The sequence below is a fragment of the Tyto alba genome, unplaced genomic scaffold (assembly GCF_018691265.1).
Source record: "Tyto alba isolate M040663 unplaced genomic scaffold, T.alba_DEE_v4.0 Super-Scaffold_27, whole genome shotgun sequence".
Lineage (NCBI taxonomy): Eukaryota > Metazoa > Chordata > Aves > Strigiformes > Tytonidae > Tyto > Tyto alba.
Window position 1 is genome coordinate 2,480,306 of NW_024881301.1, and position 25,944 is coordinate 2,506,249.

Here is a 25,944-nt window from a genome sequence, read left to right on the forward strand (position 1 = left end):
AAAGTTGCTGCCTCAGAGAGGAAATCCATGGTAGGAACTACACAGGCTCAAGGGAAATGAATGGGCAGACAGAAAGGTTACTCACACAGAAATGGTATTTTAATGCCTTATGGCCACTCTCATATTCCTCACATGAGGACCTCAGCTCCGTGCATTATTTCCTTCTCCCATGACCTACCACACACTCCCACGCGTGGGACTCTACTTCCCTGCTCCCAGCTACACTTCCCCACCCTCGTGAAGCTGGGACTCCGGTGCAATCTCTCATCCCACCTCACGAACGGCGCGTTCCTTGCAGTTCCCTGTTCACTCACTCAGAAACAGAAGTGAGCGACGTCTCCTTGCTGGTGGAGTTCCTGCAGCATGTGCTGAACTGGGACCACGACTGCACAGCTGTGGAAGGGACTGTACCCCACCTGCCAGGCAGGCACTCCTCAGTACGTGGCTGCCCTTGGTCTAGAATAGTTGGGAAACCACTGAGAAATACAGAATATACTTTTATAATAATTTCCTTAGAGTCGTCTTCCTAGGTAAGGATGATGATGCTGTCCAAGACGAGATCGTGCAGTGACAGCACAAGTTCCAAGTGTCAAACTGCAGCACAAATGCATGAAAATTGGAAACACTGTAGAGACTTCACCACGTCTTGCACTGGAACTTCACTCTTACCTGCTATCTACGTGAAAGAGAGCGGACAACAACTTTGGCAGAGGACCCCCGCACAAAGCCAGGGAGAGCTTGCTTGCTCCTTTCACTTCCATCTTTGCCTCCCTCCTTCCACTGCTGCAGACACAAGGAAGGCTACTGGGAGCAATCGATACCCTCACCCCACTCTCAGGCGGCCGTATGAGGCTGCACAGATCAGTAAGTGCCTCTGAGCCGGAGTAAGCAGCTGCACAAAGATATTTACAGTTGGCTGGTGGTAACTGCCTGATGGCTCAGATTAGCACCTCCACAGAAGGGCAGGATCTGGAGCTGCTTCTGTGAGATCTTCTCAATGACTGGCGTTGCACCAAAAGTAAGAGCGCCAGAATTAGGAAACCACTGATACAGAGAAATAATTTTTTAAATGTGTATATAAAATCCTGTTATCGTGTGATAGTGAATGAAACACAGCCCACAATAGGAGCATAATCAAAAATCATACTCTGCAACTTCATGACATCATTTTTGGTCCATTTAAATGTGAAACCTCTCTGAGATATATTTTGCATTCAGTCCTAGCCTTAAGCACTTGTAAAGCAGGTTGTCCAGAGGAGCTCAGACTGCAGCCAGACACAGGCCTCAAATCAAGCCTCTAAATTCAGTGAGTTACAAAACCATTTTGAACATGTATCAGGCTGTACGTATCAGGTGAAAGGCTTCCTTTTTTCTAACTGTAAAACTAAAGTTACAAAAATAACTAAATCTCTCTTAACTGCCATTCCACTCGAGTCCCTACACTGTGACCCATACACAATACACACTAAGTTCATCCCAGGCCTTTGCTCATCACTTTTCTTGTTTGAGTACTGTCTTCTCCAAACTCTGTGAAGCCCCCTTTAGCCGAAGGCGGGGGTTGAGGCATTAACCAAAATGAGTCTGTGGATTTCAGCACAGCCTGCAGTGGATCCCTACCCAGTGTGATGTTGCTGACTGCCTTTGGCTGCGAGAAATGGAACAAAACCAGCAGGAACTTCCGTCATTCAGGACTGGCCTGTGAGCATCAGATAACTTCATTAAGTGCGTTTATAAGTTACATACCAATTTTAAACCACAATGATCATTGAAACAACTAATTAAGATTGACTTCTCTGAGAAGCTTCATTTTATTCGTAGCGTTTGCTATACCTTAGTATTTGTATTCTACAGAAGAAAGTATATAAAAGCTTAAGATACATATGTACAGGCCTGTGGTCCAGCAATATCATCCCTTTCAAAGTCTGTCTTAATTACCAGAGTGTGCCCATAATTTGAAAACCACAGAGGACAGTGTATTCCTGACTCTTTACTCTTTGGGACAAAAGACCTCCTTCTTCCCAAAAGAGCATGTTCATAACACCTTTCCAAGGAGTATTGATTTGCTATATCCAAACAGAAGCTTTTACAAAGCTGATGACAAAAAATAATTTCTAAGAATCTTCCTTTTCTGAAACGTGCTCTTGTTTTAAATCTATGCTGACGTTTCTTTGCACATCTGCTGATCTATGCAGATACTTAAGGCTATGCATACAAAGACTGTTTACCTGCCCAAGTTGCACAGAAATTACATCCAATATTTGGGCGGTTAAATTTCTCTCCCAACTGCTAGCTCACCATGTGCCCATCTAGGCATTTATAACATTTATCGCTGTTCATGGTCCTTGCCTCCTATACCTTGGTACCAGGAAAACAAATCCCAGAGAAAACAATCTGGCTTTTAAAAAGTTTTAGGGGGCTCCAGCACATCTTTAACACTTCTTCCAGGTCAGGACTGAAGTAATGCAGTGAAAGGTAGAGGTGTAAAACCCCACGGAGGATTTCTGCTCTCAGTGATGTCAACCACATAACTTTCAGAGATAGAAAAATTCAAGGGGAAGAAAGGTCAAAGCCAAGGGAAACGTTCCATACCTTTTACATAGGCCACCTTAGAATAATTCTTGACAAATAACAGGTGCTGGAAAATTGCTATTCCTGGTTTAAACCAGACAACGTACCAACAGCACATACCTTGATTGTGGCTCTAGGGCTGGAAAATTACCTTTTCAAATTGTTTGCTTTCCACTCCCTAGACTGGTCTCCCCTATAGAATAACATACAGGGAACCACTTCACTCTTCCCATTCCCCCATTTACATACTCCCTTGAAAACAATCAGTTGGGTGGATACAGCTGTAAGACAGCAGTGGGAAACGAGGTGTTCAGCTGCAATAAATCTTCCCCACCTTTCTAAAGCCTTGTATGCAATCATCAGATGTGGGAGGTGTGAATAGGTACAGTTACAAGGTAAGTGGTGGTGAATACACAACTCTACATAATGATGCTTCCATACCATTTATCTGTGTCTCTATGTTATTTACATATCTCTGCAATTTCTCTATCATGGGGAATACATCAGTAAGTAGAGCTACTTCTCCTTCTTGACCAACAAAAGGCTTGGTTGGGGCGGTGTGACTATCTTCTGTGAACATACAGGTACGTTACTGATCAGTCTAAGCACTTGAGTATGGAGGAAATACAAGCTAAGCAACCAGGGTTTCCTTTTTGCCAGACCCATACAGGAGCCTGCACACACAGTGTCTGCCCTCTGACAGTTGCTCTCTGTTCCTGCTCACTTGCTTTCCAAAGAGACTGAACCCCTGTCACACTTGTGCTCTATGCTGGCTATTGTCTTCTTGAGAATCTTTTATGTATCAGCAGCTTTTACCACTGCCCTGACATATTCTATTACAATGGCAAATTGTTTAACCACCTATCCCCGGTACAGGGCCAAAAACCGATTGGTGTATGTTGAGGGGTCCTTTTTTTGATTTGTACAGAGTATATCAGATAATGGTGCTTTCACCTTGCCCTTGGATGAAATAAGATTATGTAAATATTTAGCGCTGAAAAACAAACGGTAATGTCAAATTAACAAATTGTTGTACTACAGTGGCACTGGAAGAAGCCCAAGTTCCATCTATCCATCTGCAGCATCAGCATCAGGGAAAACAGACTTTCAGGGCTATCTGGGCAACAGCACAGGGAAGCCACAGTGTTAAATATATAAAACAACTTAATGTCTCAGCTGGACAATGTGATACTAAAGTTGTTTCTCCAACAGTCTTTTGTCCTTACTCTCTGTTTTGGTGGCTCCAGTTTGAGAATTACAAATAGAGCAGGATGGAGGCAGAAGAGAATAATCCAGGTGTCAGGGAGCCTCAACTGTGAATGAAGGAAAAAAAAAAAAAAAAAAAAAAAGAAGAGGGACTTCAAAGCAAAAACAGGTTACTAGACCTTGAACTACAGCTGTTAGGAGAACTATTACAAGTCTGTCAAGTAGCAGTTAGGCTACTTTGCAAGAATATTAAAAGCACGTATCTTCTCTTTCGAGAGAGGACCTGAAAAGGGGAAATCAGAGAAAACTTCTAGCTTATGGAGTACTCTACTGCACTTCAGTTACCTATTTCCTGTTTATTTCCCACTTGAAAAATCGCATCCCAGAAACATAATGTAATTTTTAAAAACTTGCATTTATGACCATTCCATTTAAAATGTTTTGTTGAAAAAACACAAAAAACAAATGGAATGCTGTAAACAGATTTAAGCCAGCCACAAGAAACATTCTGACAGATGTTAGCATCTGTGAACATGGATCTTTCATGACAGTCCTTTCCAATCTGGGCTCTTTTCAAATAAGACGACCTCCAGGGTTTTTTTTTGATGTTGTTTATTTCGATATGCTTTACAAAATTTAAGCTAGGTTTTCTGTACCAGAAGGGTGACTTTTTAATATGTTAGTCTACCTACTTGTAATGCTAGTTGCAGCACTTGACACTCAAGTTTTAGCTGTGCATGCTGCCAGACAGGTTAACCCATTGACTAGATTTGTGTTAAGATAAACAGCAAAGATCATTAGATGAAGAAAAAGAGGAAAGAAGGAAATCCAACTTTGAAATGAATTAGTTTTACAGGATTAGCACTTGCCAATAAAGCTGTTTTACACAGAATTACATAGGAAGAGACTACTCAGAAACTTGTAACAACTTGCTAGAGCATAATAAATCCCAGCAACGGACTATCGTGTTTCTGGGGGCCTGCTCGGAAAGAGAAATGTGATTTTTCCCCATACTTCTATTTCTTCCAGCCACTCAAAACAAATCCTCGGCTCTTCTAAATATTTTGCTCCCCAAGGATCCTGCTTGCATGGTAGCAGGCATTTACACTTCTCTAAGATCTGGCAAACTGAAAACAAAATAAAGAGCAAAACTGAAAGAGCTGCTGATGACTAGAGCACAGAGGTAGATCACATTATTTTTTAAAGTAAATGTACTGTCTTTCTTTTGTTCTTGGAATAGAAAGCACTAACATTCAGGTAGGAAGTAGGTCAAAACATATGCCAAGAGAAGCAAATGGAAAAGTTCTCTGGTCACCCACTAGAGATTTTAAAATGTGGATTCACAGCTATAGCTAGCATTGTTTTATATTAGCAGTGGTTAGCTTTTCCTTTTTAACAGACAACACCCTTTTCTGTCCAGCCTCCTCACCCAAATCTTTTGAGCGCTCTGACCAGTTTAACTGCCTAATAGTCCTAAAAATGTGTGTATTTTAGTTTCACCAACTACCACACAGCCAGCCCTGTCCTTTAAGGCATAAAACTGACCAGCTCTATTTTTTACTGAACTCACGTGGCCCACTCAAAACAAACAGATACTGGCAAGAGCAAAATCCAAATTATACACTGCTTTATCCCAGGAACACAAAGTACAAGGCCGACGCAGTGAGTCAGACACCTCAGCGCCAGTGAGCTCCTCAGGTTGACAGGAGTCTCTTTGGGATCCTCGTATGTGTAAGCCAGGACTTTTTCAAAAAGAGTCAAAATAATCGGGTTTAGACAAACATATGTTGTGTCATTAGCAAAAATATCGCTCTCATCAGAGGGGAAAAGGCAGCAAGAAGTATGCCAGGAATGCTAGAAATGGGCAGACAGTCATGGCAAGTTGTATGTTTTTCTTTTTTCCCCTCATGGAACTCCTTCAGCATGAAAAGTCCATTTGCGAAGGTAGTTAATTACAGGGGGGAAAGTCAAATGATTCAACAATAATGCAGGGAACATGGGACCAATTTATGTGCAACAGAAGCTAGAGAATTTCTCAGTCTCTGTAACTATTTCTCAGTGTCCTCAGAAAATGCTTCAGGTACTTCAGCTAAACAGACTTAAACCTATCAGATGTATTAATTTGTCTATCAGTAAAAGGTGGGTTTCGAACAATAAAAGCTAGATGCATATAGATAGGCATTACTGTAATTTCTATTCTTTACCAGTGTTAGTTTTAACCAACTAAATGAATCCATTTCCTTACAATGAAAATAGAGGTTTCTCCCACAATTTGCCGGTCTCTTTCTAGCAACTAGATGCCTTGAACAAAATGCATCACTTCTCCTGAACCACATTTAATTTCATGCCTCTTTCCAGCTTACTGTGCTTTTTATGCTTCCCTATGGCAACAACATCTAAGTTATTGTGGATTGCTACAGAAGAAGACATACAATAAAACAGGCTGTCTACAAATCAATTAACTATTCATCTACTTTGATATCTAATTAGAAACTTTTGTTTATGAAACAGTGAATTATCTAACTCATCTTGCCTTGTAAAATACAAACGTTGCTTGCATGGCAGTTTTACTTTACAAAAAGAAGTTTACAAATTAAAGAAAAGAGGTTTTTTAATTACAAAAGAATGAGCCATCAGTTGGTTCAAAGGACTGCCAGAGGGCGTTGGACCCTTTTGCTCACTATCAGGTGACAGACAGAGACATTTTTGATAGAGGAGAAAAGTCTCATGTGGATGCTTTCTAGCCATGGAAATAGCAGCTGATAAAGCAGTATGAGGTGTTTTCCATTCCTCTGCTTTTAAAAGAAGTGTTGTCCCTTCCCTTCTTTGCAAAAGAGAAAGTGGGTTGATTTTTCTCTTCAGGATCCAAAAGGCAGTCTGATAGCTGCGAACAACAACCAAGCTCTTTTCTGAGCTGGGACATCTATAAAATTTGAGGAACTTCCAAGAGGCCAGTTTAACAGCTGTACGTGAGAATACCCAGCTACAGCATGTACTCAGAAGCAACAGACCCTCATTTTTTATTTTATTTCTATTTCAAATTTGACATAAGAAGTGCAATCTGAGATTTCTGTTTTCTTTCACCCCATTCCTGTGAAGGGTGTGGGCTCAGGCAGGTTAACTACCTCAAATTGTGTGATTGCAAGTTAAGTATACTTTTGGTTAAAAGTTGGAAAGGAAATACGGAGACGTATTATCATTTGAACTCCACTAGAAATGATGTCAGAATCAGCTTGAATAATAGACTGACAGCTGCCCTGACTTTTGATCAAATGTAGCACTCTGGAAGAAAATCTACATGGAGGAATACTGTACTCAAAATCACATATTGATGTGGGGCTGCTGAAGTACTTCTCCTCTCACTTTTAAAAAAATGTATTATAGCAAGAATGAATTAAATCTAAAGCAATGAGTTTGCAAAACAAAATGTATTGATTACTTTTTAAAAAAACAATGCAAGTTAAGTTCCATACAAATATTATATGTAAAGGAGCTTTTAAAAAATATTGAGGAAAAGGCTGTTGATAATTACTTTCCTGTGGGTGATAATTAAGCTTGCGTTTTAGGAAAGAACAATCTTTCCTCCTGGAGAGACTTTATTGATCAATGAGTGCTGTAAATCATCCAGTGGCTTACAAGGTAGCAAGAATTGGGAGAATTCCAGTATTTCAAAAGCTCAGGAAGAAGGATCTCCGAGCATGCCACTACCCACCAGCAGGGTGGCTTAGAGGAACTAAAATTCTTCAAACCTTTGAAGGATCCCTTCAAAGACTATTGCAAATTACATCTGGAGAGTTCTCAATGGGACCTTTTAAACTAATTGCACATCTCCCTTCAGGTCCTAAGCTCTTCAGGAAGATAGATCTCCTAATGTCCTGAAAGGCTGAATTTAGAAGCTTTATATAAGCTCTGCCACTGTAACTCACTTCAATAAGCTTCCTGAGTGAAAACAAAATTGAATGTATCTTACCTTTTAAAATTTTAAGCCAGCATGACCCAAAAGTTTGTGCAAGTACAAAGGAAGGAAACTCAATAATAGGCACAGTGACCTCAGACCCAGAGTTGCTGAGAAAGACTTTGAAATTAGTCTTTGGTCTCAAACATTAAGGATCATAAAGGGAGAAGGAAAGGATTCAACAGTTCAGTACTGGTCAGAAGGGAAAACTGTGTCTGGCATATCCTTTGTACTTAAGAAAACAAGGTCCCATTCTCGATTCCATACAATGAAAACAGACCAGTGTTAGGATGCAAAGACTAAAATCATAAGAGGCTAAAACCACTGGTCTAAAGCTGTACGCTCCATGGGTTTTGCATATAAGATTTCTTCATTGGTGTTAATGTTTTGACACCAGATCACTTTTTACCGCAGAGCAGCTGAACTGCTGTGACCTTCAGATTTCCAGAAGTCAACAGGAGCTTTTTCCAGCAGCGTCAGAATGGAAGTTTGCACGTGTACACGTATGTTTCTCTAATGGCACCCATGCAAAATCCCCATTTTAGAAAAGCCTTAGGTATTTCTCTTTTGTTTCAGAAGACCACTCTGAGCATAACTTACTAGCAGAGAATACTGGAGACTAAAATAGGCAAATGGGGAGTAACAATTATTATGTGAAGCTCAGGAAAGACTGCAAGATGTTGATGATCGTCACTGTTTTTAAATTAACTTCCCATTAATTTTCAGTCTTCTTGTCATCTGTTGATGACACGAACTATAGAGAGATCCTTCCCTCCTCTGGGCAGGACTACTTCTGTGTCACACTATACCCATTAAAAAACTACACCACTTCCATCAAGAGCCCTGTGCCTTGCTAGGTGTGCTTATTCCCTGCAAGCTGACGACCAAGAATGACATTTCCAAACTCCCTCCTCTTCAGTTTCCCATATATCACATCCTCAACAGGAAAATTCCTATGCATCTTATTACTCACCTAACATTTGGTGGATCTGAATTTATGATGGACGTTGCACAAAGAGGCTTGTTTCCTTGAATGTGGCTTCTGTAACCTTCTCTTGCAGTCAAACAGTACACCCTTTGGACAACAACTCGTACCTGTGCTTCTCTCCATCCCACTGCTCCCTGGCTTTCCACCATTTCAAGCAGAGAATCATTAACAGCACTCTGTGCTAAGGGATGCTCATTCGAACGGCAGTTGTTACGGATTTGCGGAGCACAAGCAACCTGCTGAAGGAAAATCCATTAATAGAGGCATTTCACAGGACCTTGAAACACTGTAGTGCTAAAGAGTAAAAGTTCAGCATGAAAAATCACTGCAGGAAGTGCAAAACCAGTTGCAAAAAACTTACTGCACCTAAACTAATTCATAGACTAATGGCCAGTATTTATTGTGGATTATTAATGAATGCTCAAGAGAGTTGAGCACACAGTACTCTCCTGTATTTATGAGCTAACTCAATCCATGTGAAATAAGGGCAACACCAGCAGGAGAACAGAAGTGATATAAGTATTTATGATTCTTCCCCTGGAATTGAGTTTCATTTTTACTTCTTTGATGCTCTTTCCTTTCTCTTTTCCTTCCTCTTCTGAAAAAGGGGTAAAATCCATCATGAATGCATCCAGGCTTTCAGATTGCATTGAAAATTAACAGGTGTCTAGTTTTATAGAACAGCAAGTTAGTTCTCAGACTTACACATTTCAACGTAAAATGTTTCAATGTAAAAGAATTAGATGATTAATGAAAAGTATAGAACTTTAAAAGTACAAACCTTAACTTATTCTTTCACTACTTCCAAAGCATATTTTATTAATAAAATCTTCCAAACTTTCAAAATAAATTTTATGAATAAAATTCTTTTGCCTTAATCTAAATTACTAATTTCACTAATTTTAAAATAAATCTCTGTTAGTAAAAATTGCATGCAAGTATAGACTAACACAGTCTATATATATATAGGCTCCGTCCCAGCATAAGCCAAATTTCTAGTTTCACAGTGAAACCTGATTTTATAAAAAGCTGGGTGCCAAGAAAGTTTTTCAGAGTATTACAGACTGTGCCATATTATCCATTAGTAGAGAAGGAGAATTTGCAGTATTTAAAATAAAATTGTGGTACAGCACTACCCCTAGTCTACAAAGTGGTTGCAATAAGACTTGTCTACTGAGTTTTAAATGAAGTGGTCTTGTTTGTTACAAACTATGAGGGGAACAAGTAAATTGTTCTGGTTTTCAAGTGTTACAGTAGAAGCTTTTTATAAGGTAGAGTTGAAGCACGAAAGGTGATTAGGATTTGATTTATGTAATTTTTTCATTCCCAGGCCTATCATGGGAATTATATAAAAAGCAAATACAAAACTGTGACACTCAGCGCTGTTCATCAAAAATTCTTAAAAATTAAGAATTATTTTGGGTGGCCAATATAAAGCCTTTACAAGAGCCTTACTTTCAGAAAGTGCTTGCACAGACTATCAGAAAACCAGATCCCTTAAAATTCCCAGCTTGTACAACCACAGCTTGAGACATGCACAGTTAATAGTCATTTTAATATAAATAAAGTCAAAATAGGAAAGAAAACAAACTGAAGGGGTAGGGAAGGGAGGTGGTCTTACCAACTGATGCTTTAACGAAAGGATAGGATCTATCAGGAAATGAGTTAAGAAATAGGAGTGCAAAACGGGAATGTTTATTTTAAATAATACCTTGAGTGAGTTTGCAGAAAACAGATTTTATTTCAAATAAAGCTTAGCTATTCAACTGTAAAGAATAAGAGAAAAATCAATGAAAAACCAAGCTATAATTACTATTCAGCACAGTAGTGAGACTTCAGCAGAATAACCTCACAGCAGTTCAGCATCTAGATGGGCCAAAAGCCTCTGCTAAGAAAATATTATTAAAATAAACACTGCATCTTATTCAGCCTTGGCTAAATGAGAGGGAAAACTGAACAGGTCAGTAATTTAAAATTTTTATTTTTGTTACTATTTCCAAACATCTGGTCACCAACTTCTTACCAAGTGCTAAACTGTGAACCAAACGGACCTTACCTGGTTATCTGAAGATTCCTGGTGTAACTCATCATCCAGATCATCCAGTCTGAACGTCTGTGCCAAAGATACAATATTCTTCCTAATAAGCATCTTTGTAAGGCCGTACGTCTGCTCTCTTGTTTCTGAATGTTCACCGAGCAGCACCTTCTGACTAAAATACGTATTCATGATAACAGGAACAGCTGCATTTCTGAGAAGCAGTTTTTGCCTGGAAAAGAATAATTTAAGTGGCACCAAATCATTACAGGTTAAACTACTGGTAAGCACGGTTTTAAAATGTGTGTTGTGTTGTGTTCCTCTCCCATTTTTTTCCTACGGTAGCCACTAAAACACTCAAAGGTGTGCTATCCAAATTGCAAATAACCCACCCCAGAGATGTATTCAGCTCGGATCAGCCCTGTTAGCTCGGGCACAGCCCTGGGCGAGCGGAGCTCCATCGCAGCCAGGGACAACTTACACCTGGACGCCGGCTGAGCCGAGGAGCCCCGTGAACCCCGTCTGGCCTCACACGAGCACTACCTGGTGTCTCCAGCGCAGAGCCAAGAGCACCGGGAACCCCTGCGTGCAGGTACTGAGGTAAAAGCCGTGAACGCAAGATCCTTAATCCTGCTTTGTGTTAATTCAGAGCACTGGCTCTGCTGGACCCAGCCTGGCCCCTGCAGACCCGGACATCCCTCTCTGGCGAGTGCTTCCCACAGACCCAAATTCATCCTCGCTGCAGCCAGCAGCGAGCTGTTCCTTCTGCTCTTTCTCCTCTCTTTTCCTAAAAGCAAAATCTTACGCTTCTCCTACAATATGCCATATGCTGTTTTGCCCGTGTGTTTGCTGCTGTCGTAAATGTGCTCTCCAAGATCCAGTTTTGGTTTTGAGTGCCAATGTAAATTCCCCTAACTTCTTCACATGCAGCAATTTCTCGCCTAGCAGATTAAGGTAATGGTTGCAGTATCTCTAAACACACAATAATTTAATGTCAAAGCGCATCTCAATATTGGGATTTTTTTCACATGCTAGTATCACAATCACACATTTAGAAATACACTTTTTATATTCGCAGGATACAGATTTAATGAAGTCAGCTAACAAAAACAATCAGTAATCTCATTTTCTAGGGACCATCAAAACAGAAACAAAATTCACTTAGTGACTTTATTGCAGGCTGTGTTTTTCTACCATTAGATTTTTATCACTTGGGAGTAAAACAAGGCCTCCTGCCTTGGCAGCAAAGCTGAGCTGACCTGAGTTCAGAAGTAACCTCAGGACTTCAATCTCTAGACTGCTCAACAGCCGTATTACGGAGATGAAGCAAGTTTTCACTATGACACTGTCTGTCAAAACGCAGTCATACAAAGTTAAAAAGGAAAACAAAACAAAACACTCCAAAATATTTATTTTTGATCTCAGTCCATACAAGACCTTGACCATGGTCTGTTTTATAACAGACTCCTTCACTCTCTAGAGAGTGGATAGCGAAACGGAAATTAATGCCTTCAGAATTTCAAAGGCATAGGAAGAGTTGCTGTAAATTATTAAATATAATCCCCATTTTTTATAATTAGGAAAATAATGCAACAGGAAGATGAACTCTGCCTTTTAGAAAAAAAAAGTACATATTTAAAACTAAGCTTGCAACTTAAAACTATGACTCATATATATAAATTGTAAAAAAGACGTATGGCTGTTACCTGTGAACACTCACAGAAGTTATGATTTGAGATAGAAACTTTGTGAAAAGGTGCAGCATAAAACTAAGTACTGAATTTCACGACAGCTTATTGCCACCTGTGAGCTCTTCAGATCTAAGCAAGCAGTAGTTCATCCCTAAGGGACACTGAGTCCCTTGACTCCACGTGAATTTGTTAACAAAGGTCCCAGTTAAGAAAAGCATGACAGTAGCTCACAAGGCTGCCAAACTGACATTGATAATTTTCTTCATTACAGGATTAAAACTGAGGAATTAGCTTGGTCAGCAAACCAAGGCATCTCTGATTTTATGAGATTTTTAAACTGTCACTACCCCCTTTTTTCTAAAGAATAAAAATGTATACATAGTTTGCTAGAGAACTCAAAACAGTTTGAGCTGTCTTTATATGCAGATGTGGAATGAAAATTTTAGCACCTACTGTCTTAATACGTCTGTGTTCAGACCCAAAGTAAACAGGAAATCGCTCTGAACACGAGACTGTTACGTCACTAATGTCAGAAGAATGTTTGCTTGATCTAAATCATCTCATTCTCTAAAAAAATACTGACGTTAGTAGCAAATCATTCGCAGGAACTCTGAGGTTTATGGTTTTGTTTTTATTTTCCTGTGCAGATATGTGATCAGCTTTTTACTTTTTTAAGGCAGGTAGGTTTTACTGATACCCAAATTGCATGTACCACAGTTTTGCTATGCCTATGCATTCCATGCCTCAAGTACTTTTATAACCACCAAAACCTTTCTCGGCTCAGTTTCTATCATATCTTTACATGAGTAATGCATAAATTAACGGCAACTTGGCATTTCCACAAAGCAAAAAAGGGACACTTTCAGGAGAAGCCCCCCATTTCTTACTTGCAACTAGTTCACTAAAAACACTCTCCTTAAGGAATCATTTCTGTCAGACCTGCACAGGTGACCACAGACTTAGCAATAACTCTTTGGCTAGGTCAGAGGTATAATCACAGCAGTCTACTTAAATCTTCCCTATTTCTCAGTGTATAGATACCTCTCAACAGGAAATTAAAAGGACCATAAATAGACATAATAAGCAATTGAAATAAGAAAAAAGTTGGTAATAAGCTTACTATTTTGTGTACAGGTGGATGGCTAAATGGAAATACTTTATATTTTTATATACAGATACATAGAAATAAGATATATGTATATTCTCTCTATATAAAATATTTTAAAATATATGATATTAAGTATTATATTATATTGTATTTATTATATTATTTCCAAGCTTTTACATATATATTCTTCAATATGAAGAACAGCATTATTAATATAATATGAATTAATGGAATGAAAACTCTGTCCTTTTCCAGAAATTCTTCCTAGTATTGCTTAGCTCAAATAAGCTCTGCAGGATGGGAATTTTGATCATCACCGTGGCAGAAAACGCTGCATTGCCATTGCATGTTGCTCATACTGTTCTCTTTGCAACAAAGGCAACCATGTTAGAAACACACACCCACCCCTTAATTCTTTTTCTCTGCTTGAAAGATACAGACCAGGGCAAAGAAAGCCTATCAAGCTGGAACAGTTGGGGAAAGACAAAATCACTTCCCCAAGCAATCCCTGCGGTCCTGAGGTGCAAGTGTTGCCCCTGTGCCTGAGACCATAACTGATCCCCTCAACCTTCTGCATCTGTTCCAGCTGCAGATGCTCTACAGCCAGAAGTAGCCCTACTGTGCAGGATGCAGAGTGCAGTCTACAGCATCCTCTTAACACATAAAGTGTTAAATGGGCATTTCAAGTCTTCTGTGACCTCTCTTCAGTTTCTTCTTTTCTATTTATCTGCCTCATTATATTTAAAAGCTTATTTTCAAGGAATGAGACACATTGTCTCATTCAGCAAATGACACAGAGACAATGGAAATAAAATTCACTACAGACTTAAAAAACCCAAAAACCTCTCCTGTACTCTCTGATTTTCTTCTTGCTCAGCAAAGTATTTTTAAATGTTGGATTAGTCGTCGACTTCCTTAATAACTGCCTGTAGAGGAAAGGTTGTTTGTAATGACCTGAAGTAGAGACTGTGAACTTTTTACACTACAGGGCATTTTTTTTCCTGGTATGTAGACGATCAGCAGTTGCCGTAGCTGGTCACATGCTAAAGGAACATGAGGCAATAATGTTATTTTTTTTTTTTCTTTTTGAGCAGCAGTTTGCTTCTCTATCCGAGGAGGTAGCTTGCTTTTTCTCTTCCTCCCTCCTGTGATGAAATGGCTATCTGGCAGAGGAGAAGCAGGAGACTTCTCCTTAAATCGTGGTCTGTCACCACCCGAGACACGGATCACTGCAGAAACTCACAGCACGGCATGGTGTAAAGTAGCTGAAGTTTCTGCTTGAGGCAGGGTCTTACTCCTGCTGCGGAGCGGTGGGCAGGTTTGCACTGCGGTCTGCCCCGCGCAGCCCGTCCACAGGCTCAGACAGCGAGAAGTCGTGACTCCATGGCAGCAGCTAGCTCACAAACCACACGTTTCCGCTCAGTTCTGCTGACATCAAACGGTGCTGCTGGTTCATGAACTCGAGATGACTCTGGATCACTTTAAATTAGAGAACAGACTTTTTTGTTTGCTCTCACTGGGTATTTTATTGGGCTTTTTTTTTTTCTTTTCTTTTACAAAGTGTAAAATGCCTAGAGCATTTCTTTGAAGAGTGCATTGCGTTAACTGAACACTAACATTTCTACGACCTACAATATGCACTGTAATTATGGAACGGGCTAATTTCAAGTCTCAGAACAATGATTTCTGCGTAAAGAAGGTTTAATGCCCACCAAATAGAACACTAGTAGTACATGCAGGATAAGAGTGTGCCAGAGCCTTACACTGCTGCCCAGAAGCACCGGGAATTGTCCCCCATAGGAACAACACACAGGGCCTATCCCCAACTTCCTAGGAATCACTTATTTTATCCAGTATGGAGGAAGTTGCTCATGATGCCTCTCGTTTGGGGTTGAGTGCCATCTGTAATGTTTTACCTGTGAAAAATTGTAACATGTCAAAGAAATGCCCGAGTGCCAAAGTAGTAGTAATAGTAGTAGTAATAATAATAATAATAATCACCCCCAAATTTCCCAAGTCCATACAGATCTCTGCCCATCTACCACCCAAGGATAATACCTATCTTCCCAATATGTAGCCCAAATCAAAAAGCCACTGGGAATAGATCTACCTTCTGTTGTGATTAGAGATTGCCCAAACACAGAATTTTCATCCTTGAGTGGGCAATTCACCACTTGTGTGTGAGCCTCCATCAGCGTCATTTACCATCACTTGAACAATCTGTATGAATACTGTGTGAGCTCACACTTTCATAATGCAAAACTTCTTCCTCTGCCCCAAACTCAAAGACAGAAAACAAAAATCGGCTGATATGTCGCTCTTTGAAATTATCTTATTCAAAGCAACAGTTTATTGTGGGACAAGTACTGAAGACTGACTGTACCATTTTCTCCACATAGTATTAACCACCTACACCAATCTACAGAGTCATGTATGTCAAATATACAACTCTCAGCTGTGTCAGGTTTCCAAAGAAATGTAGCTTCAGCACCTCAGAATATCAGCTCTGCAGAAGATGTAACAATAAGATGCTACTCAAGCTATGTCTAAAACATCTACTTTTAGAGTATGGTGTACTTTATTTGTGAGCAGCTAGATATTTGGTTTGTTCCTCTACTGGAAAAATATTTTATCTGAGGACTCATTCCATTAATACAACACACAATGAAAAGAATACATTGCTATTAAATGTATATATTGTTATAACCCAATCTGTTAGCATTTGACACTCAACCTTAGGTAAAAAGCAAACTCAGGGGAAATTAGTAAGACACCACAATTAATGAAAAAAATCAAAACAAAACACGTCCCCTATTGCAGCATCAGCATAAGTTCTTACTGCAAAATAATATTATACTTTTAAACGAAATTACTTGTAAACCTAAGAAATCACTCCAGCAAGAAATTTTGGCATACAAAGCCAACATTTTTATCACTACATCATTTTACTAATTTCAAAGTAATCATATAAACTAACCACTGGCTTGCCATAGTACTGCCGTTTGAAATGTGACACCCTGTAACACAAAAAAAAGTTGTATGGAAATTTTCACATTTAAGAAGAGCTCTGCTATAAAAAGCTTGTGGTTAACATTATGCACTATTATATCACACACCCAGCGCTCTCACCTTTGCAGGGAGGTACACTGAGTGCAAACTGAAGAGGATGCACATGTCTTCTGATGTAGGAAAGCACAGATGGATATCAAGCAAATCCCACCCACCTCCAGGAAATTACTGTAAAACCAGGATTTACCAAGACTGGAAAGTAGGTAAGTTTCTCAGAGCTCTCCAGCCACTTGCTTCAACTACGAAGAAAGCACCTGAAATTGCTAGCATTCTGAACGACAATTTATCATGACAAAGCTTAACCTTTGGCACCACCAAATATAAAATTCCACTCACAGGCTGTGCTTATGTACAAACTGGCACGAGAACAATCTCCTGAGCACATTGAGATAATACTTTTGAGAGAATTTGCTAAAAATCTACTCCAACTATGATGCTGAGATTTTTTTAATACCTAACGTATAAGTTGAGCACAAGACAACTTCTAAAAGATGTAAAGTTCTATTGTTAAAAAACCCCCACACAATAAAGCATTAAAGAAGAAAGTTGCTTCAAAACCAAACCAAAACAAAAACACTCCCCCCCACACAGTATGAGGGTGTTACAAATAACCAGGGAGATATAAATATCGTGGTTATCTTTTCATAATCAAGATGTTATGAAAGAATTCCAATCTGTGTGTTTACCCCATATATCAACTTGTGTCTGACTAGCCAGGAGCTCGTTACTCAGATGACTTCTTCTCTCTGCTCCCAGTGCTAAACTGCACGTAGGGTTTGAGGTGGCTGAGGGAAGATGGCCAGAGCCACCAGAAAGTCCAGGGATATGTCAGAGGGATTCTGAAAGGCAAAAAAAGGGAAGCAAGCAAACTGCAAAGTGACATCATATTAAAACTTGTGGTGAATGTTAAGAGATGATCAAAAATGGCCATAGTGGTTGTGAGATCGGAGGCCCATCTACCCCATACTCCAGCTTACAGCAGCAAACAGCAGATGTTTGAAGAAGTCTGAAAATAAAAGCAAGCACCTAGTGAAAGTTCTCCAGACCATTCTCTAATAACTTTCAGCTTAGGGACTTCCTGAGGCAGAAGTAGTATCTTTGTAGTTAACAAAGTCTTGGTGGACTTTTCTTCCAGGAACTTATGTGCCTGCTTTTTGACCATTTGTACATTTACAGCATCCACAACATCCTGCAGTATCCACAGTGCTCTACAGTCCAATTGCACGCACGTGAGAAACCACTTCCTTTTATTTGTTTGGATCTGTCACCTGGTGGTTACATTGCTGCCCCCCACTTCTTGCTTTTAAGAGGCAGTGAACCATCATCCTTCTCGACACTCTTCCTAATACAGACCTTTATCACATCCTCTCCCAGCCACTGCTTTTTCAAGGTGAAGAGCCCTAGTCATCTTAGTCATTTCTCACAGGGAAGCTGCTCCGTATCTCTCCTTGTCACTCTTCTCTGTTATTTTCCCACTTCTGCTACACATTTTTGATTCAGGAGACTGAGATTCCAACCTAAAAATGCACCATGAATTTCTACAGTGACATCATGATGTTTCTGACTCCATTTCTAGTAAGTCTTACCATTCGCTATCTTTTTCTGATCATTAGATGAAAACTGAGCTGACATATTAATGAAGCTATCAGAACACTCAAATCACATTCTCAGATACTAACAATCCAGAGTCCATCATTTTATATGTGCACTTTGCATTTAGCTGCAATTTCCTACTGAGAGAGGTCAAATCCTTCCTCCAGCCCTAGTTCCAGAGCACTCTATAGGAGGACAAACATATTCCCCTGTCCATAGAACTGTGAGGACCACAGCGTGCCATTGAAGAGGGAGGAAACCTGCACGATGTCCTGTTGTACAGGAGGTGTCCACTTCTTTATTTCCTTTGTAGGCACCATGACGCAATGGACATTTGAGGCAACAGGTTACACCAACAACTCCTCTGCCTGTGGTGGAAAGGCAAGGAGTGTGGCCACTCTGCCACCGTTACACAGCATCACCACTCCTGAGGTATCAGAAGCTGCTTCTCAGGCCAGAAGAGCTCTGCAAATACCCACCCAAGCATCTGAGGGCCACGTGTTAGAGTGAAGAACTTGGGCTCAGAATTTCTGACCAAGATATGGAGAGTCAGGGTACTTGGTTGGTTGGTTCAAGTTTGGAGGATTATCGGAGAAACTTTAACAAATAAATTCCATTTTAGAACACATTGTTCAATGTTTTGTAGAGATTATTACAAACAATAGCCTTTTCTCCCATAGAGGTTTGGCATTTGCTATTGGCAAAGACTCTTTACGAGTCCTTGCTTGCATACGTGCTCACAAGTGTCTTCACATGCACAACAGCAAGAACAAATAACTATACCTGAGCAAACTCTAGTACTTAAAAAGACAGCTCAATATATGCATATGCTTGATTTTATTTAAGTATTTTATTTTTAAAGCTAGTATTAAAAAAAAAACCAAAACAAATCACAACTACAAAACAACCAAAAAACTCCCATCAGACTTGTTCTTGTACTCCTCTCTTGGTCTGGAACTCATCTCTGGGCCAAAAATTTCCTGTTGTTTCTTGGCTAGGACATGGAGCAACACCAAATACTGGTCTGGCCTGGTGAGGTCACTTCTTACACAGTCAACTCCCGTGCTATCAGCACGTTAGTACAGGGAGAGTAGCTGAAGGTAGCAGTAGTTCTGGGCTCTTTGAAAACACAAAGGGGATGACAAAAGGTAGCGAGAGCTTGCTTAGGGCCACAGAGCACAACGGCGAAGCAGAAGACTCTCTGAGCTGGTCCAACCCTGTTTCAGCAGGAAGGTGGGCAGCAGCCCGGGGGGCTTGGTGAGCAGCACCAGGAAAAGGCGGGACCCCCGGCACAGAGAGCTGCCATGCAGAGCTCCGGAGGTCCTCAGGCAGGTTGTAGACCAAATTTACCTGCGCTGTGGTCCCCTTCAGCTTCACTGAGCTGAGAAAAAAATCATTTTTTTTCACTGTATTTGCTGCTGCCATTGATAAATGTGTAGCAAAGGTAAAGGCAGTGTGGATAAAGCAGGTACCACAAAAATCTGTTTTAGGCAAAGTCCTGCCTGCAGTAATCCACCCACCACAGCCATCAGTGAAGATATAGCAACGCTACCGGCCAGAGTGGGAACTTTTTTACTGAAACATCCTGGTGCAGACACAGCCTGAGTGAAACTTCCAGTGTAAGGGAAACCCAGTGGCTCAGCCTGCCATGGAAACACTGCTCTTCTGTGATAAACAAAATACCTTTCTCCATTTCAGGGTGGAAAACAGCCCTCAATAGTGTATGTACTTAAAGCTATCACTTACCAGAACTACTTTCAGCCCTTCATTTTGCTTGTATGTAATAATACGTATCTTCTCCATTAAATCACAGTAGATGGATTCTATGGCATTGCTCTCTCACAGGCAAAAGAAGGAAAAACCCTCTGAGAAATAACATTTAAATTCAACATTCTCCTTAACATTGTCTATTTTTAATTTTTTTTTTTTTTGAATCCAGAGCAATCTTAATACTTCTGTATTACTTTAAAGACATACTTGTACAGAACAAGCAAAAACTTCTTATTCTAATATTGAAATCTTATCCTGGTGGTCTCCAGGCCACTGCTTAACTTTAGGTTTGTTTTATTTCACTGGGCAGTTGTAACGGCAATTAGCCATCAGATGATATCTGGGAGAAATTTCACACTATTCTTACGTGCCTGAATTCCTTTTTCTGATTCATGTAAGAGGGCTGGTGACTCGGCAGAGCAGACTCAATAATGCAGTGAGATGGATGAACCCCTGGATTGCTTTTTTGTGATCCCATTAGCCTCCAGAGGCTACACAGTGTCATCATGTTCTAGGTTCACTTTTCTGTTACAAAGAATATTTATTTCTAGAAGGAAACAGTCTTTTCTGCTTCAGAGAGAAGGAAATTACAGAGGTATGGTGTGAAGATGAAAGCCCTTACTATTTATGAAAAAAAAAGTACACACAGCTCCGCTTTTATGTTTTTTTAAAATACTTCAACATCTACCAACCCAATAAGCCAAGTTTACCTACCACAATTCTCTGTGTTGCATAGTCATATTAATACAGCTCCTTGAAACTAATTATAAGCCAAGTTGAAAGAAGGGGGAAAACACCACACAAATCATTACAGAAATAAAACGTAAGAGCAACTTTTTTGGAACAAGAATGAGATCTGTATTTTCCTAGAGGACCTAAGAAAACAGAATTGCAACCTGAGTCATTGCTTGAAGCACTATGATAAACACAGTAAAACTTCCACAAGCCTGATGCAAACACACCCACCAAAACAGAGGGCCATCAACAAACGTTAAAAACTGAGAAAAGTCCTGGCAGCAATGAGGGGGTGACATATGGTCACACATGAAGGTCCGTTTCTTGGGCAACCCACTGCAGCTAACGGGCTCTGCAGAAGCAAAACACTTCCAGGGGAAAGTAGCATTTTGGAGTACAGGCATCTGTCACTATTGCACCCAGCTCTCCCCTGACAAAAAGAGCAGAAAAAAAGACTCTGATGGGGTGGAAAAACACCTGTGAAAACATACAGGTTTTGGAGAAAACAGGTGAGAGAAACAGAAGGGAGAAGGTGTGCCATCACAGAAATCTTGGCCCTGGCAAAGCAAAAACCCTGAACTTTAAAGTGGGAATGACATTCCAAAAACAATAGCAAAATTAGCCGGTAAGGAGAAGTGTTTACACAATAAAGGGTGAAACAACTCACCTACACACACATTTCCCAACTGTAAGCTAATCAGGGGCTTAAATATATCCCATATGGTTTAACAAAGGATGGCATCCCTATTCTCAGGCCTGGAAGCTACGTACCAAGTTTCAGAAGCAGGGATTTTGCAGCCAGATTTGAAAACCTGAGAATTATGATCCTATAGAAAGACTGCTGACTGACTCCTTATAAAGGAATCATCATGCATCTTGTTTTACTTTTCTACGCTTTTCACTCGACATGTACCGTCACTAAAATAACAGCAAATACACTATCCCTGTACAGTATGCCAGACTTTACACTACGTACACAGGATCAAACCGGCCCTTGTTTTTGAGTCGAGCCACGTGCTATCACAAGCAAAACCAGGAGAAAAAAAAATCTCTGACACAGCGATCAGGCTCCGGCAAAGCTACCTGCCTTTCCTCCTGACTACTCCCCCTACAACTGAAGTACTACGGGTAAGAAACCATCTTCTAACTCCAACAGAAATATGTCTGTGCCAGCTGATACTCACCCCTACGCAAGCCGAAATTCTTCATTTTTCCCCCCCTGGTGACAAGACTTTCCCTGCTTGCTTATTTGTTTGTTTGGTTGGTTGGTTGGTTGGTTTTTTGAAAGGCTCCTTCTTGCTCAGCCAGGCCAAGGGCTGGCTTCTCTTAGTCTCCTTTCCCAAGGAGCGCACCCTGGCCTGCAGCCACCCTGCGGGGCCCTTCCCCAACTGCTCCTCCGGGTGCTGGCACTCTGCAAGCCAGGAGAGAGCTTCACACTTGAATTCACATGCAATTCAAGATGGATCTAAGTACAAATTATTCTCTCACTCAACTGCATCACTAAACAGGACGTGGAAAAAAACATATATAAGTGCAATAAAACTAGCATACTCTTGCTTTAAGTTGTGCAAGTAAATATATTTAGGATATTGTATCTTAACACATATTTATACATCCGTTTTTAAAGCAAAGTTACTTGTGTTCTGCACTTTCCTCTTTACCAGTTGCTTAAAAAACAAACAAAAAAGCAGCATACCTGAAACCAGTGCAAAACTGTCTAGGACAAATACTGTCTGAAGAGGAGTCTTTGGGCTGATTTCCTGTATGTAAATGTCCTCAGCTGAAAGAATGTCCAGGGCATGATTCCCGGACTACGATACAGGAAAAAAGAGGAGTTCCCTGGCTTGGTTAACATCAGAGGGAAGACACAAGGGACTCATCAAGGGAAAAGAGGCCATTCTGTGACTCTAGCATGTGCGTGCACATACACACAGAAGTGCATGCACATGCGTGTGCGCTCCCTTCCCTTCCCTGCCTTCCCCTGCCCTGGTGGGGCGGGAGAGCTGGCGCAACATCCCCCCAAGGGAACAGCTCTTGAAAGATCTGACACGGCATTTTTACGTTCAACTGACTGCATGCAACATTCCTTTCAAAAAAAATATTATCTGTTTGCTTGCTTGAAGCGTCACAAAGATAATATTCACGTCTGTGACCCTGACTGTCTCTGGTCAAGAGGCAGAGAGATTGTGCAGACCGCGTTGCTTTCCAGCACCCCCGGGACGCCCGCCAGAGAACAGCGCTGCTGTCTCAGAGGAGAGAGACCGATCCCTTGGCCTTTGGCTAAAGCTGTCAGCAGTCCCTCTGGCTAACTGCTGAGAAGGTGAACGGCATGCACTTTAGACTTGCCTTCCACAGCCTTACACCTGTGAGACTAATGTACACAGCAAAAAAAACCCAAAAACCAGTGTCCTAAATCTGGGGAGAGAATATGATTTTTTTCTTTAGAGAACCTTACCCCCAGATCACTTGTCTTTCCACTTCTTCTTTATCATTGTTGTCCTCCAAATTCCTACACCACCACCCTCTTTAAGTGTCTGCCAAAACATTCATATCTGTTTTCTACATTGTGGTTACATGTACATGTGGGCTGAAAATCTTATAAAGAATCTTATTTAAACACAGCTTCATCATTCAGATATTGTTTGGGCAATGAGCTATACAGAGCCAAGCAGCATTACAGAATCTCATTTCAAAGCCCGATTCAACTACAGGAGCACTTATTTTAAAGTGAATCTAACTTACTGTCCTTCCCATAAAACTTGCCGAAGTGCATTTTAAAAGAAATACTGCAAAGCGCAGAAACGCAACCTCTGTCCTTGGAAGTCCTTGACCTAAAGTTTGCTGAACGCTGGCAGGTTAATCCAGGAGAGAATCTGCCTGTGTTTGCCCGGTCCTTCTATTCTCCCCTCAACACGCGCTCCTGGAGATAGGGTACCCAGATAGGCAGAACTACTATCTCATCTGATAGGGCTGGTCTGTTCATCACACCCACCACATTTTGCCTCCATGCCAATAAAGGCATAGCCTCACAGAAAAGCAGATTGTGAAAAGCAGTTAAACATTATGTGCATTTTTAGTATGTCTCAAGCTCATCCCATTGTGACAGTGTTCAGTATAATACTTTTTACCGCCATAGACTGGCCACAACCAATCGTGTGATGACAGTAATAAAGGTATGTATTTCTGCATGGCTATGTATATGAGTATACAAATCCCTAATTTTATAAACTCATCACGGAATACACGAAAGGCTTGAGATGAAAGCAGATTTCACTTTATTTTATTATAAACTTGTCCTGGGACTGCCATTTTTATTTAAGTCCACTCTGTAGAGGTTAAAAAAAAAAGTTTTGAAAAAATGCAAGACCCTAATAAACCCAAGAGTGTCTGCCCAAGAGAGAGCACCAAAATACATACCACCCGATAGCTCTTCGTCGATGTAAACCCTCCTAACCCAAACCTTCTCCCTTTCACTTCAGAAGGTGGCTGGCCTTTACAGGGCACCCTGAATGTCTGGCTGTGTCTGATCAGGAGAGCACACCTTAGTTTAGAAAGCCTCTTGAAGTCATCCAGGGAGTTTCTCTTCCTTGCTGTCAGAGGGTATTTTATACACACTGAACACACCTGTGGCAGCTTAGCAGTCACTTGTACAGCTACCTTTTTTAGGTCCTTTAATCACCAAAAATCAGGCCTAACAGCCATCAGGCATGCGCAAGATTTGCTTTTGCCTCACTGTTGTATTTTAATAACATTGTAATGGTAACGAGGTCCACATGAAGGGCAAAAGTGGTTGTAACTTTTTGAGTAGGCACAGACAGGAAGAAAGGCTGTGCTAGATCAGAAAACATAGGGAAAGAATATTGAAAATTAGTAATTCATCCAGCAGAATGAATGGCTAGTAACATTTTTAAGCAAACACTCTGCCACTGTGCTCACTCGTATCCCCTTCCCTGAGGCTGAGCCTTTACCATGCTCCCATCACAATTAGCCTTGGACAATATCAAGCGTCCTGCACTTTCTGAAAGGGTAATAATATCTTTTTGCTAGCATAACAGACTCAGACATACAGAGAGCACTGCAGGTGAGAAGATTAAAAAAAAAATCCATCTAAACACAGACTCGGTACTGAATGCTGCCTTCTTTTTTTGTTTTGTTGTTGCTTTTTTACTTTCTTCTCAGAAAGATTCTTGCCATCTGTTTTGCTGTCTCTCAGTATTCCAACAACGAGCGAACATCACCCCGTGGTGCCAGATCTCAAAGGCAGAGTTATGATTAACAGTGTTATGACGAAGCGCCAGCTGAACAGGCGCAGCCACAAAAACCAGATTCTATGGGGCTGAGAGCTCACGGTCCCACTCAGGATCCGTCAAGCACTGAAATCTTCACACACTTCCCCTCTGAGCCAGGGAAAGGGGTGACACTTCCAGAAAGAGCAGAACAGAGTCACCCTTGGATGACAAAAAGGCTTTCGACATTGAGACCTACGAGCACTGTCCGGTTCCCCAGCCAAGGGACGTAATTCAGCTCCATTCCCAAACGTGCACAGGCGTCCTGTGCACGGGAAACGCAGGTCAGAGACCTGCAGGACGAGGACCGCAGGTATGTGTAGCATAGCAACGGTATCTCATGCTCATATGGAAAATATTCCAGAGGCTGGCGCATTCTTCAAACAGTTTTTTGAAATAATTATTACCATTTAGATAATTTACAATAAGCAAGTAAATAAATAAATTCCCTTGCTCTGTCCCTTAACTTCACCTATTTACCTCGAAAATCACTTCAGTTAGTTTTACTTTCAGTGCTCCTTGCTGCCAGATTAAGGTTGCTACAGGGCACATATTATTGGATGAGAGCAATTCTATCTACTGGCATATATGTATGTGTTTGTTTTCTGCCATGGCAATACCTCTATGCTTTTCACAGAAACTGGATATAAGAGTTACACATGGAAAAAACAGTACCTGTGGATGCTCTTCTCCCAAACTGTAAATATAGCAAGAGACTTCCGATGTTTGTTTGAAAACACTTGGCCTAAGTCATAATCGTGATGGAAAAAAGGAAGTAATTTTGCTTACTCTCTGCCTTCAGGTGGCTCATTAAAACACCTCCTGTAAAAGAAGAGGATATGAGTGTCTCCTGAGAACTTTATGCTTAGGCTAACCATCTTTGGGGAAGGATCCTGGCAGCAAGAGTGTAAACTCAATTTCTTGTTTTAATTTTGAATTT

The 25,944-nt window shown here is 40.7% G+C and overlaps 1 protein-coding gene across 3 annotated transcripts in view; it reads right to left on the reverse strand.

The window, feature by feature from the left end:
* SPIDR (scaffold protein involved in DNA repair) overlaps positions 1-25,944 on the reverse strand; it is a 202,912-nt gene that overhangs the window by 59,700 nt on the left and 117,268 nt on the right. For 2 of the 3 annotated variants that reach the window (XM_042798122.1, XM_033001085.2), the window contains exons 9-10: positions 10,774-10,984; positions 8,703-8,956 (exon numbers count right to left, since the gene is read on the reverse strand). In XM_042798122.1, coding sequence (XP_042654056.1) covers positions 8,703-8,956; positions 10,774-10,984 — 465 coding nt within the window. The remainder of the gene's footprint in view (positions 1-8,702; positions 8,957-10,773; positions 10,985-25,944) is intronic. The other variant, XM_042798123.1, reaches the window with a different exon arrangement.